This window comes from Saimiri boliviensis, chromosome 17, assembly GCF_048565385.1.
Source record: "Saimiri boliviensis isolate mSaiBol1 chromosome 17, mSaiBol1.pri, whole genome shotgun sequence".
NCBI classification, from domain to species: Eukaryota; Metazoa; Chordata; class Mammalia; order Primates; family Cebidae; genus Saimiri; species Saimiri boliviensis.
In genome coordinates, this window is record NC_133465.1 from 47,263,603 (window position 1) to 47,278,858 (window position 15,256).

Consider the following 15,256-nt stretch of genomic DNA (forward strand, 5'->3'; position numbering starts at 1 on the left):
GCCTGGGACGGGGGGCCGGAGGCGGGGAGGGGCGGGGCCGGTGACCGGGGGCGGGGGCGGGGCGGGGGCGGGGCGGGGGCGGGGCGGGGCGGGGCCTAGAATTGAGGGATCACGGAGCTTGCCGCGATCTGGGTGTGCTTACCTGGTGCGCTAGGCAAACTGGCGGAGGGTTCTATTTACTGTGAAGAGCAGGGTGAAGGTCCCAAGGTGTTGGGGTTACGTGGGTGGGTAGAGTTCTGCCACGCTTTGTGGAGGAAAAACCTTGCCAAGTGTGGTCATTCCCAGGCTGAAAGTTTGTGTGGCAAAAATATACCTGGGCCAGGCGCGGTGGCTCACGCCTGTAATCCCAGAACTTTGGGAGGCCGAGGCAGGAGGATCACTTGAGCCAAAGAGTTCGAGACCAGCCTGGGCAACATGGCGAAACCCCGTCTCTACACAAAATATAAAAATCAGCCGGGCGTAGTGATGGGCATCTGTAGTCCCAGCTACGCGGAAGGCTGAGGCGGAAGGATCACTTGAGCCCGGAAGGTCCAGGCTGCAGTGACCCGAGATTGCACCACTGTACTCTAGCCTGGGCGACAGATGACACCCTGTCTCAGAAACAAAAACAGAAAAACACACGGCTGGATGGGAGGAGAGATGAAGGAGCCATAAACCGAATTCTGTTAATCACCCAGAAGGTGCTCTGTTAACTAGGCCATTCCTCATTCCAGAAGAAACTGAGTAACTAACCCATCTAGGGGCTGGGAGACCTGGGACAGCGTTCTGAAATGTAATCAGCGTTGCCTGGGCATGGTAGCAAGCACCTGTAATCCCAGCTACTCAAGAGGCTGAGGTGGGAGGATCACTAGAGCCCAGGAGGTCGAGGCTGCAGTGAGCTATGATCACACCATTGCACTCCAGCCTGGGTGACAGAGCGAGACTCGTCTCTAAAAAAAGAAACTTTGCCGGGCGGGGTGGCTCACACCTATAATCCCAGCACTTTGGGAGGCTGAGGCTGGTGGATCATCTGCAGTCATCAGGAGTTCAAGACTAGCCTGACCAACACGGTGAAACCCCATCTCTACTAAAAATACAAAAATTAGCTGGGCATGGTGGCTTATGCCTATAATCTCAGCTACTTGGGAGACTGAGTCAGGAGAATTGCTTGAAGAGTCAAGAGAATCGCTTGAACCTGGGAGACGGAAGTTGCAGTGAGCCAAGATCATGCCATTGCACTCCAGCCTGGGCAACAGAGAGAAACTGTCAAGAAAGAAAGAAAGAGAGAAAGAGGGAGGGAGGGAGGGGAGGAAATAAATAAATTTAATCAGCTTTACTTTTCCCTTCAGCCTCAAGTGACTTGGATTTCCTTGAGTTCAGTGTCTAGGGAGCCACGTGTTGGGCGGCGAAAGGTAGATGGATGCTCCAGGGATAGAGACCTGTATCAGGTGAGTAACAGGAGCTGGAACCAATAAACACTCAGATGGTGCTCAGATGGTGCTAGTGGTCACGGTTCTGTTCTGGGTTCGAGGACACAGAAGGAGGTATGAGGTGGTTTTCAACCTAAGTGGGGTAGGGGGGAGGGGAGAAGGAAGTGCACAAGGCCAGGAGGCAGTTCCAGAACCTGAGAGCACAATCCTGCATGATCTCACTGCAGGCCCAGGATTCTGGAACTTGGTCTGCCTGATAGGCCCTATACGAAAGATGTAGTAGGGAAAAGGAGCGACAGCTGGCTAAAGGGGCCCCCCACAACCCTCCCCAACACTCTAGGAGAGCAACCTCTCTCCGCTGGTCCCGGGGTGCCATGGAGATGGAGAGCATGGCGGCCTCCACACGTTTCCACCAGCCTCACATGGAGAGGAAGATGAGTGCGATGACCTGTGAGATCTTCAACGAGCTTAGGCTAGAGGGCAAGCTCTGCGACGTGGTCATCAAGGTCAATGGCTTTGAGTTCAATGCCCACAAGAACATCCTCTGTAGCTGCAGTTCCTACTTTAGGTATAACAGGGTTGCCAAACTAAGCCAAAGGGGTAACTGGGCTCATTTTGAGACACTTTGATCCGTTTTCTCTTTCCCACTCGACCATCTTAACTTTACTGACACGGTCAAGAATCCGGACTCCTTAAAAAAAATTTTTTAAGCCCACCGCAGTGGCTCACGCCTATAATCCCAGTACTTTGGGAAGTTGAGGCGGGCAGATCATGAGGTCAGGAGTTCGAGACCAGCCTGACCAACATGCTGAAACTCCATCTCTACTAAAAATACAAAAACTAGCCAGGCATGGTGGTACACACCTGTAATCCCAGCTACTCAGGAGCTTGAGGCAGGAGAATTGCTTGAACCCAGGAGGCAAAGGTTGCAGTGAGCCGAGATCATGCCACTGCACTCCAGCCTGGGTGACAAAGCAAGACTTAATCTCAAAAAAGATTTTTTTGTTGTTGTTTTAAGTTTTTAGAGATAAGATCTCACTCTTTTGACCAGGCTGGAGTGTAGTGATGCAATCATAGGTCACTGCAGCTTTGAACTGCTGGGCTTAAACGATCCACCTACCCTAGCCTCCCAAGTAGCTAGGTCTACAGGCACATCCCACTATATCACGATACTTTTTTTTTTTTAAAGACGGGGTTTCACCATGTTGGTCAGGCTGGTCTTGAACTCCCGACCTCAGGTGATCCGCCCGCCTTGGCCTCCAAAGTGCTTGGATTACAGGCTGAGCCACTATGCCCAGCCCATCATGCTACTTTTAAAATGTTTTGTAGAGATGGAGTCTCACTGTGTTGCCCAGGCTGGTCTTGAACTCTCGGCCTGAAGCGATCCTCCTGCCTCAGTGTCCCAAAGTGCTGGGATTACAGGTGTGAGCCACTGTTCCTGGCCAACTCGGTGGTCCTTCAGCCTGCCTGGCTTCTTTGCCTTCTGAGAGGCATGACTAGGGTCAGGGCTTTTTTCTTTGATTTTTCTGTCTGTTTTGTTTTGTTTTCCCTTTTCTTTTGCTATTGAGAGATCTAATTTTTTTTCTTTTTTCTTTTTTTCTTTTTTTTTTTTTTTTGAGATGAATCTCACTCTGTCACCCAGGCTGGAATGCAATGGTGCAATTTTGGCTCACTGCAACCTCCGCCTCCCAGGTTCAATCGATTCTCCCACCTCAGCTGGGATTACAAGCACCCACAACCGTGCCTGGGTAATTTTTGTATTTTTAGTAGCGACAGCGTTTTGCCCTGTTGCTCAAGCTGGTCTCAAACTCCTGACCTCAGGTGATCTGCCTGCCTTTACCTCCCAAAGTGCTGGGATTATAGGCATTAGCTACCACACCTAGCAAGATCTGATTTTTCTTTTTTCTTTGTTTTAATTTTGTCTTAAGGTTATACCTGAACGATCTGATTTTTCAACTGGATTTCAACCAACTATTGGTGGCCCAGGTGCTTTCATCTTTGATTCTCACCCAAACCAACATTTGGGAAGGTTGCACATCCTTACTGGATTTCAGATGACAATGCTACTTCAGGGACCCCTGTACCTCTATCCCAGTAGAGACCATTTCAAACAGGGTGATAAATTAATAAGGATTGAGGGGATGGAAAGGGGGACAAGGAAGAAATATCCGAGAAATATTTATCAGAAGAAAAAAGGAGTTTGGGCTAAAACCATTGTAACCCAGAAGGGCTGTTTTCTTCATGAGCTGAAAATGTTTGAGTAACCTGGCCCGGCGCGGTGGCTCACGCCTGTAATCCCAGCACTTTGGGAGGCTGAGGCGGGTGGATCACGAGGTCAAGAGATCGAGACCTCATCCTGGTCAACATGGTGAAACCTCGTCTCTACTAAAAATACAAAAAATTAGCTGGGCATGGTGGCGCGTGCCTGTAATCCCAGCTACTCAGGAGGCTGAGGCAGGAGAATTGCCTGAACCCAGGAGGTGGAGGTTGCAGTGAGCCGAGATCGCGCCATTGCACTCCAGCCTGGGTAACAAGAGTGAAACTCCGTCTCAAAAAAAAAAAAAAAAAAAAAAGAAAGAAAGAAAGAAAATGTTTGAGTAATCAATTCCAATGAAGATATATGATCATGTATCCTACCTGTTGCTAAAACCTCCCACCCATGTAAACCCTAGAGCAGATACCACAACTTATTTATTTATTTATTTATTTTTGAGATGGAGTCTTGCTCTGTCACCGAGATTGGAGTGCAGTGGCACAATCTCGGTTCACTGCAACCTCCACCTCCCAGGTTCAAGCTAGTCTCCTGCCTCAGCCTCCCAAGTATCTGGGATTACAGCAGTGTGCCACCACATCCAACTAATTTTTTTTCTTTCTTTTTTCTTTTTTCTTTTTTTGAGATGGAGTCTCACTCGGTCACCAGGCTGGAGTGCAGTGACACAATCTCGGCTCACTGCTACATCTTTCTCCCAGGTTCAAGTGATTCTCTTACCTCAGCCTCCCTAGTAGCTGGGACTACAGGCTCGAGCCACCACACCAGGCTAATTTTTGTATTTTTTTTTTTTTTTTTTTTTTTTGGAGACGGAGTTTCGCTCTTGTTACCCAGGCTGGAGTGCAATGGCGCGATCTCGGCTCACCGCAACCTCCGCCTCCTGGGTTCAAGCAATTCTCCTGTCTCAGCCTCCTGAGTAGCTGGGATTACAGGCACACACCACCATGCCCAGCTAATTTTTTGTATTTTTAGTAGAGACGGGGTTTCACCTTGTTGACCAGGATGGTCTCGATCTCTCGACCTCGTGATCCACCCGCCTCGGCCTCCCAAAGTGCTGGGATTACAGGCTTGAGCCACCGCACCCGGCCATTTTTGTATTTTTAGTAAAGACGGGGTTTCACTATGTTGGCCAGGATGGTCTCGATCTCTTGACCTCATGATCCACCCACTTCGGCCTCCCAAAGCGCTGGGATTAAAGGCATGAGCCACTGCGCCCAGCCCACTTAATTATTTATCAAGGCTGGGCATGGTGGTTCACACCAGTAATCCCAGCACTTTGGGAGGCCAAGATGGGAGGACTGCTTAAGGTCAGGAGTTTGAGACCAGCCTGGTCAACATAGTGAGACCCTCATCTCTATTATTAATTAAAAGAAAATTATTGTGGCCAGGCACAGTGGCTCACGCCTATAATCCAAGCACTTTGGAGGCCAAGGCGGGCGGATCACCTGAGGTCAGGAGTGCAAGCCAGCCTGACCAACATGGTGAAACCCCGTCTTTAAAATATATATATTTAAAAAAGCCTGGGTGCGGTGGCTCAAGCCTGTAATCCCAGCACTTTGGGAGGCCGAGGCGGGTGAATCACGAGGTCAAGAGATCGAGACCATCCTGGTCAACATGGTGAAACCCCGTCTCTACTAAAAATACAAAAAACTAGCTGGGCATGGTGGCATGTGCCTGTAATCCCAGCTACTCAGGAGGCTGAGGCAGGAGAATTGCCTGAACCCAGGAGGCGGAGGTTGCAGTGAGCCGAGATCACGCCATTGCACTCCAGCCTGGGTAACAAGAGCGAAAACTCCGTATCAAAAAAAAAAAAAAGAAACTTAATGAATGCCTATTTTGTTACAGGCACTCTTCTGGATACTGAAAAAAAGAAAACAATTGGCCAGGTGTGGTAGCTCATGCCTGTAATCCCAGCACTTTGGGAGGCCAAGACAGGCGGATCACCTGAGATCAGGAGTTCAAGATCAGGAGTTCTAGCCGGGCCAACATGGTGAAACCCAGTCTCTTCTAAAAAATGCAGAAATTAGCTGAGTGTGGTGGTGCATGCCTGTAATCCCAGCTACTCAGGAGGCTGAGACAAGACAGTAAAGTTGCTTGAACTCAGGAGTCAGAGTTTGCAATGAGCCAAGATCATGCCATTGCACTCCAGCCTGGATGATAGAGCAAGACCCTGTATGAAAGAGAGAGAGAGAGAGAAGGAAAGAAAGAGGAAAGAAGAAGAGAGGAGAAGGAAAGGAAAGAGAAAGAAAGAAAGAAGGAAGGAGGGAAGGAAGGAAGGAAAGAAAGAAAGAGAGAAAGATTCCTGTTCTCATAAGGTTTACCTTCTAGTAGGGGCAATGGGCATTAAATGAGTAAAATGCATATCAGGTCATCATAAGTGCTTGGGAAAATAAGAAAAGGAAGATAAAAAGCAGTGAGTGGCCATTTTATTTTGTTTTATTTTTTGAAACAGAGTCTCGCTCTGTCCCCCAGGCTGGAGTGCAGTGGCATGATCTTGGCTCTCACTGGAACCCCCGCCTCCCAGGTTCAAGTGATTCTTCTGCCTCAGCCTCCGCAGTAGCTGGGATTACAGACGTGTACCACCATGCCTGGCCATGTATTTTTTTTTAGCGATGTGGTTTTGCGACATTCGCCAGGCTGGTCTCGAACTCCTGGCCTCATGTGATCTGCCTGCCTCGGCCTCCCGAAGTGCTGGAATTACAGGTGTGAGCCACTGCCCCCTGCCCCATTTTAAATAGGATTGTTAGAGAAGGTCTTGCTGACACAGTAACATTTCAGTAAAGACTTCAAGGGGATAAAGAAGGAAGAAATACGCAGATGTGGAGGAGCCTTCCAGGCAGCGGGAACAGCAAGTACGAAGGACCAAAGGTGGAAGCAGCTCTGATGTGCTTCAGGAACAGCAAAGGGGCCGGCAGGGCTGGACACAGAGTGAAGGGAAGGTGGGAGAAGACAGGGTCAGAGAGGTATCAGTGGTCCAGATCTCAGAGGCCCTAAGCATTCCCTAGGTAAGGACTTTGCATTTTACCCTGAGTAAGAAGGGAATTTAGTGGAAGATTTAAAGTAGAAAAGAAACATAAACTCATAAGAATTACTTTGTCCGCTGGGATAAACTATGTAAACTCTAGACTGGGTGCAGTGACTCATGCCTGTAATCCCAGCACTTTGGGAGACTGAGGCAGGAGCATCACTTGAGCCTACGAGTTCAAGACCAGCCAGGGCAATATAGGAAAACCCTCCTCCTCTCCCCCGCCAATCTTATATTTTATATGAGGTGTTATTTTTTTTATTTTTTTATTTTTTTATTTTTTATTTTTTATTTTATTTTATTTTTTTTTTTTGAGACGGAGTTTCGCTCTTGTTACCCAGGCTGGAGTGCAATGGCGCGATCTCGGCTCACCGCAACCTCCGCCTCCTGGGTTCAGGCAATTCTCCTGCCTCAGCCTCCTAAGTAGCTGGGATTACAGGCACGCGCCACCACGCCCAGCTAGTTTTTGTATTTTTAGTAGAGACGGGGTTTCACCATGTTGACCAGGATGGTCTCGATCTCTCGACCTCGTGATCCACCCGCCTCGGCCTCCCAAAGTGCTGGGATTACAGGCTTGAGCCACCGCGCCCGGCTTATTTTTTTTTTTGAGACGGAGTTTCGCTCTTGTTACCCAGGCTGGAGTGCAATGGCGCAATCTCGGCTCACCGCAACCTCCGCCTCCTGGGCTCAGGCAATTCTCCTGCCTCAGCCTCCCGAGTAGCTGGGATTACAGGCACGTGCCACCATGCCCAGCTAATTTTTTGTATTTTTAGTAGAGACGGGGTTTCACCATGTTGACCAGGATGGTCTCGATCTCTTGACCTCGTGATCCACCCGCCTCGGCCTCCCAAAGTGCTGGGATTACAGGCTTGAGCCACCGCGCCCGGCGGAGGTGTTATTTATTTATTTATTTATTTTGGAGTCTTGCTTGCTCTGTCACCAGGCTGGAATGTAGTGGTGCAATCTTGGCTCACTGCAACCTCTACCTCCTGGGTTCAAGCGATTCTCCTGACAGCCTCCCAAGTAGCTGGGACTACAGGTTGGCGCCACCAAGCCCAGTTAATTTTTGTATTTTTAGTAGAGATGAGGTTTCACCATGTTGGCCAGTATGGTCTTGATCTCTTGACCTTGGGAGCTGCCTACCTCAGCCTCCCAAAGTGCTGGGATTACAGGTGTGAGCCACTGTGCCAGGCCAAACAAAAAAACATTTAAGTCTACAAACTCTAGAGTTGTCAAGGGCAGAAGCAGGGAGATCAGTGAGGAGGTTACACCTGGTATTCTATGCAGGAGAGGATAACTTGAACCAAGAGGTGAGAAGTACAAATTCTGCATCAAATCCTACCAAGTTGTCTGAATGATACTTATTCTAAAAGTACATTGCTCCCGGCACTTTGGGAGGCTGAAGCAGGTGGATCACCTGAGGTTGGAGTTCAAGACCGGCCTGACATGGAGAAATGCTGTCTCTACTAAACATACAAAATTTTTTTTTTTTATTTTTTTTATTTTTTTAGACAGAGTTTCACTCTTGTTACCCAGGCTGGAGTGCAATGGCTCGATCTCGGCTCACCGCAACCTCCGCCTCCTGGGTTCAGGCAATTCTCCTGCCTCAGCCTCCTGAGTAGCTGGGATTACAGGCACGCACCACCATGCCCAGCTAATCTTTTGTATTTTTAGTAGAGACGGGGTTTCACCATGTTGACCAGGATGGTCTCAATCTCCTGACCGTGTGATCCACCTGCCTCGGCCTCCCAAAGTGCTGGGATTACAGGCTTGAGCCACCACGTCCGGCTAAACATACAAATATTAGCCGGACATGGTGGCTCATGCCTGTAGTCCCAGCTACTCGGGAGTCTGAGGCAGGAGAATTGCTTGGACCCAGGAGGTGGAGGTTGTGGTGAGCTGAGATTGTGCCATTATACTCCAGCCTGGGCAAAAAGAGCAAAACTCTGCCTCAAAAAAACAAAAAAAGTACATTGCTCAAGTTTAAATTCCTTAAGCAAGGCAGGATTTGGTGGGCCATTGGTTGAGATAGAAGAGATCTGGGTCTTTTGACAGAGTCTTGCTCTGTCACCCAGGCTGGAGTACAGTGGTGTGATCTCAGCTGACTGCAAACTTCGCCTCCCGGGTTCAAGCGATTCTCCTGCCTCAGGCTCCCGAGTAGCTGGGATTACTGGCCCACTCCACCATGCCCGGCTAATTTTTGTGTTTTTAATAGAGATGGGGTTTTGCCATGTTGCTCAGTCTGGTCTCAAACTCCTGACCTCAGGTGATCTGCCCACCTCCACCTCCCAAGGTGCTGGCATTATAGGCGTCACCGCGCCCGGCCCAAGAGACCTGGGTGTTACTCTCAGTTCTAGATCTTAATTTCTCCATCCACAAGGTAAGAATGGCCAAAGTCAAAGTTGTTGGAAAGTTGTTCTTCTTGTCCACTGTATATAGCACATGCCTGCACCCCACTTGTCAGGCCATTTCTAATGTACTCACCTAACGGGAGAGAAATACGTCAGTGGCTGCTGGTTTCTTTCTTTTTTCCAGAGCTTTGTTTACAAGTGGCTGGAACAACACTGAAAAGAAGGTATACAACATCCCTGGCATTTCCCCCGACATGATGAAGCTAATCATCGAGTATGCGTACACCCGGACCGTGCCTATCACACCGGACAATGTGGAGAAACTGCTTGCTGCTGCAGACCAGTTTAACATCATGGGTATCGTCAGGGGTTGCTGCGAGTTCCTCAAGTCAGAGCTGTGCTTGGATAATTGTATCGGCATCTGTAAGTTCACCGACTACTACTACTGTCCTGAGCTGAGGCAGAAGGCCTACATGTTCATACTGCACAACTTCGAGGAGATGGTGAAAGTCTCTGCGGAATTTTTAGAGCTCTCAGTCACTGAACTGAAGGATATCATCGAGAAAGATGAGCTCAACGTCAAACAGGAAGATGCTGTATTTGAGGCCATTTTAAAGTGGATTTCCCATGACCCCCAAAATAGAAAGCAGCACATTTCAGTTTTGCTTCCTAAGGTCAGTGTTCACTCTTGATTCCTTTATCCCAGAGAGATTGTCCTAAAAGCAAAATTCAGACATATAACAGATCCCAAGGCTGTATCTACATGTCCTTAGATAGACGGCATCTACTATTCTCTGGAATTTTGCAACTGTCGTTTCCTTTGGCATTACTAGCTTTTTTTTTGAGACGGAGTTTCGCTCTTGTTACCCAGGCTGGAGTGCAATGGCGCGATCTCGGCTCACCGCAACCTCCGCCTCCTGGGTTCAGGCAATTCTCCTGCCTCAGCCTCCTGAGTAGCTGGGATTACAGGCACGCGCCACCATGCCCAGCTAATTTTTTGTATTTTTAGTAGAGACAGGGTTTCACCATGTTGACCAGGATGGTCTCGATCTCTTGACCTCGTGATCCACCTGCCTTGGCCTCCCAAAGTGCTGGGATTACAGGCGTGAGCCACCACGCCCGGCCCTACTAGTTCTTTTTACTTCAGTTATAGTCTTTGACCAAAATCCTTCCTGGTGGTGGGGGAAGGAGAGCACCGGTTTTTTTTGTTTGTTTTGTTTTTTGCTACACAGTCTTGCTTTGTTACCAGGCGGGAGTGCAGTGGCGCAATTTCGGCTCACTGCAACCTCCACCTCCAGAGGTTCAAGCAGTTCTCCTGCCTCAGCCTCCCAAGTAACTGGGACTACAGGTGCACGCCACCATGCCCAGCTAATTTTTGTATTTTTACTAGAGACGGGGTTTCAGTTTGTTGGCCAGGATGGTCTCAATCTCTTGACTTCAAGACTTGCCTGCCTTGGCCTCCCAAAGTGCTAGGATTACAGGCATGAGTCACTGTGACCAGCGGAGAGTCTTCAGAATAATTCTCGGTGGGGTGTGGTGGCTCACTTTGGGAGGCCGAGAAGGGAGGGTCACTTGAACCCAGAGTTTGAGGCCAGCCTGGGCAACATAGGGAGACCCAGTCTTTACATAAAATATAAAAATTAGGCAGGCATAGTGGTGCATACCTGCTGACCCAGCTACTGGGTGGGAGGCTTAAATGGGAGGATTGCTCGAGCCTGGAAGATCAAGACTGCAGTGAGCTGTGATTGCCCCACTGCAATTCAGCCTGGGCAACAGAGTGAGACCCTGTCTCAAAAAGAAAAAAAGTTCTAAAGGGATGAAATTCAGCTTTTTTCCTTTCTATGAATTTCTCCATACCCAAGGTAGAAGTTGAATTAGAAACCAAATCATGGCCAGGCACAGTAGCTCATGTTTGTAATTTTAGCACTTTGGGAGGCCAAGGTGGGCGGATCACCTGAGGTCAGGAGTTCAAGACCAGCCTGGCCAACATGGTGGAAACCTGTCTCTACTAAAAATTCAAAAATTAGCTGGGCATGGTGGTGCATGCCTGTAATCCCAGCTTCTTGGGAGGCTGAGACAGGAGAATCACTTGAACCCAGGAGGCAGAAGCTGCAGTGAGCAGAGACTGAGCCACTGCACTCCAGCTGGGCAACAAAAGTGAGAATCAGTCTCAAAAAACAAAAAACAAACCAACAAAAAAACAGAAGCATTGTACACAACCGTTCCCAGTTAGTGCTAATAAGCATTAGTTTACATTAGGCGTCCCCAAACTTTTTACACAGGGGGCCAGTTCACTGTCCCTCAGACCGTTGGAGGGCCGCCACATACTGTGCTCCTCTCACTGACCACCAGTGAAAGAGGTGCCCCTTCCTGAAGTGCGGTGGGAGGCCGGATAAATGGCCTCAGGGGGCCGCATGCAGCCCTCGGGCCATAGTTTGGATACTCCTGGTTTACATATACGGATGTAGTCAATTACTAAACAATTACCATGGTTTTTCCTGGTCTAATAGCATTGCCCAGTGGCCAAGGAATGGGATTTCTCTGTGGCCACCTGAGGTGCCTTCTATCTAGCTCATTCACAGCTTCCAAATGTATATACCACCTCCCTGAAACTCTCTGTCACCCAGGCTGGAATGCTGTGGTATGATCACAGTTCACTGCAACCTCTGCCTCCTGGGTTCAAGTGATTCTCAGGCCTTAGCCTCCAGAGTAGCTGGGACTACAGGCTTATGCCACCATGCCTGGCGATTTTTTTTTTTTTTTTTTTGAGATGAAGTTTTGCTCTTGTTGCCCAGGCTGGAGTGCAATGGCATGACCTCGGCTCACTGCAACCTCCACCTCCCGGGTTCAAGCAATTCTCCTGCCTCAGCCTCCCAAGTAGCAGGGATTACAGGCATGCACCACCATACCTGGCTAATTTTTTGTATTTTTAGTAGCGATAGGGTCAGTCTGGTCTTGAACTCCTGACCTCATGATCCGCCTGCCTTGGTTTAAATGCTGGGATTACAGGCACGAGTCACTGTGCCCGGTGGCGAATATTTTTTCTTATTTTTATTTTTTGAGTTAGAATCTAGCTCTGTTGCCCAGTCTGGAGTGTAGTGGGGCAGTCTCAGCTCACTGCAACCTCCACCTCCTGGATTCAAGTGATTCTTCTGCCTCAGTCTCCTGAGTAGCTGGGATGTACCACTATACCCGGCTAATTTTTGTATTTTTAGTAGAGATGGAGTTTCAGCATGTTGGCCAGGCTGGTCTCAAAACTCCTGACCACAGGTGATCTGCCTGTCTCGGCCTACCAAAGTGCTGGCATTACAGGTGTTAGCCACCCTGCCTGGCCCCAACTTCTGTATTTTTAGTAAAGACAGCGTCTTGGTATGGTACCAGGCTGGTCTCAAACTCCTGGCCTCAAGCAATCTGCTGCTTCAACCTCACAAAGTCCTGGGATTATGGTGCGAGCCTCAAAATCGACTATTTAAACTGTGACTTACACATTTCAAAAAAAAACCAAAATATTTCCAGCAATTCAAAGGCAGACTATAAAATGGGGGTTAAGGATATGGGATTTCCTGGCACCCTCGCCTCACCTGAATGACTTTCTGCGTTTGCTTCTTAGGTTCGCCTGGCCCTAATGCATGCTGAGTACTTCATGAACAACGTTAAGATGAATGACTATGTCAAAGACAGTGAGGAATGCAAACCAGTCATCATTAATGCCCTAAAAGCCATGTATGACCTCAACATGAATGGACCCTCTAATTCTGATTTCACCAACCCACTCACCAGACCCCGCTTGCCCTATGCCATCCTCTTTGCAATTGGTGGCTGGAGTGGTGGAAGCCCCACCAATGCCATTGAGGCATATGACGCTCGGGCAGACAGATGGGTGAACGTTACTTGTGAGGAAGAGAGTCCCCGTGCCTACCATGGGGCAGCCTATTTGAAAGGCTATGTGTATATCATTGGGGGGTTTGATAGTGTAGACTATTTCAATAGTGTTAAGCGTTTTGACCCAGTCAAGAAAACTTGGCATCAGGTAGCCCCAATGCACTCCAGACGTTGCTATGTCAGTGTGACAGTCCTCAGCAATTTTATTTATGCCATGGGAGGATTTGATGGCTACGTGCGTCTGAACACTGCTGAACGTTACGAGCCAGAGACCAATCAATGGACACTCATCGCCCCCATGCACGAACAGAGGAGTGATGCAAGCGCCACAACACTCTATGGGAAGGTAAAGGACCAGGGTGGGAAGGTGCAAAGTACAAGCCCAGAAATGATGCTGTTCTCTTTTGGGGTGGAAGAAGTGGCAGTATTCACTTTGCAGTACTCATTGTTCCTTCAACTAAGTGACCCAGCTGCAACTCTCTTATTTTGCTTATTAAAAAGTAATGCGGCCGGGCCCAGTGTCTCATGCCTGTAATCCCAACACTTTGGGAGGCCATGGTGGGGGAACCACCTGAGGTCAGGAGTTCGAGACCAGCCTGGCCAACACAGTGAAACTCCGTCTCTACTAAAAATACAAAAATTAGCCAGGCGTGGTGGCGCACACCTGTAATTGCAGCTACTCAGGAGGCGGAGGTTTAAGTGAGCCAAGATAGCTCCACTGCACTCCAGCTCAGGCAACAGTGAGACTCCACCTCAAAAAATAAAAAATTGGCCACATGTGGTGGCTCATGCCAGTAATCCTAGCACTCTGGGAGGCCGAGGTGGGTGGATTACCTGAGCTCAGGGGTTCGAGACCAGCCTGGGCAACATGGTGAAACCGTCTCTACTAAAATACAAAAAAAATGGCCGGATATGTTGGTGTGTGCCTGCAGTCCCAGCTACTCGGGAGGCTGAGGCAGGAGACTTGTTAGAACCCAGGAGGTGGAGGTTGCAGTGAGCTGAGATCACACCACTGCACTCCAGCCTGGGTGTCGCCCAGCCTTGCTCTGTGGAGCAAGGTTCTGTCTGTATTTATTTATTTATTTATTTTTGAGACGGAGTTTCGCTCTTGTTACCCAGGCTGGAGTGCGATGGCGCGATCTCGGCTCACCACAACCTCCGCCTCCTGGATTCAGGCAATTCTCCTGCCTCAGTCTCCCGAGTAGCTGGTATTATAGGCACGCGCCACCACGCCCAGCTAATTTTTTTGTATTTTTAGTAGAGACGGGGTTTCACCATGTTGACCAGGATGGTCTCGATCTCCTGACCTCGTGATCCACCCGCCTCAGCCTCCCAAAGTGCTGGGATTACAGGCGTGAGCCACCGTGCCCGGCTAAGATTCTGTCTGTAAAAAAATAAATTGAGATTGTACAGACTGGGATTAAGTGTCCCCTACCACCACACACATATCCTTTCTATTCCCTAGAGGTGGAAATTTCAATAATCTTGGAACTCTTCACACAGGTCTACATATGTGGTGGGTTTAATGGAAACGAGTGCCTGTTTACAGCAGAAGTGTACAACACTGAAAGTAATCAGTGGACAGTCATAGCACCCATGAGAAGCAGGAGGAGTGGAATAGGCGTGATTGCTTATGGAGAACATGTATACGCAGTAAGTTTATCTAGTACTACAAAAACACATGCACATTTTACCCCTAGATTTTGTATTAGTAAATGGGTTAATGCTACTATTGTGAAGTATTTGAAGAGCTTTTTTTCATGGAAGAGGGAGTTATGAAATCACTGGTACCCTCAATAAGGGCCTCCTCAGTGAATCAATGGTTAGCTGCCAACGGTGTTTCTTTTGCTATCCACAGGTAGGTGGCTTTGATGGAGCGAATCGCCTTAGGAGTGCAGAAGCCTATAGCCCAGTGGCTAACACTTGGCGCACAATCCCCACTATGTTTAACCCTCGTAGCAATTTTGGCATCGAGGTGGTGGACGACCTCTTGTTTGTGGTGGGTGGCTTCAATGGCTTTACCACCACCTTTAACGTTGAGTGCTATGACGAAAAGACCGATGAGTGGTATGATGCTCATGACATGAGCATATACCGCAGTGCACTGAGCTGCTGTGTGGTACCAGGGCTGGCCAATGTTGGGGAATATGCAGCTAGACGGGACAACTTCCCAGGATTAGCACTGCGAGATGAAGTAAAGTATTCTGCTTCGACAAGTACCCTACCTGTATGAGCCTCTTCATTTAGCTAATAAAAAGTCTAAGCAATAAAGATTAATTCTTTTTTTTTTTTTTTTTTTTTTTTTTTTTAATAAATGCAG

At 48.6% G+C, this 15,256-nt stretch overlaps 1 protein-coding gene across 1 annotated transcript; it reads left to right on the forward strand.

Annotated features, from left to right (window-relative positions):
- The first annotated feature begins 1,783 nt into the window (after window positions 1-1,783).
- KLHL10 (kelch like family member 10) lies at window positions 1,784-15,187 on the forward strand. Its single transcript, XM_003942777.3, is given in 5 exon segments — window positions 1,784-1,977; window positions 9,239-9,728; window positions 12,665-13,282; window positions 14,440-14,589; window positions 14,795-15,187. Coding segments are annotated over 5 exon segments (1,845 nt in total).
- Window positions 15,188-15,256: the final 69 nt, after the last annotated feature.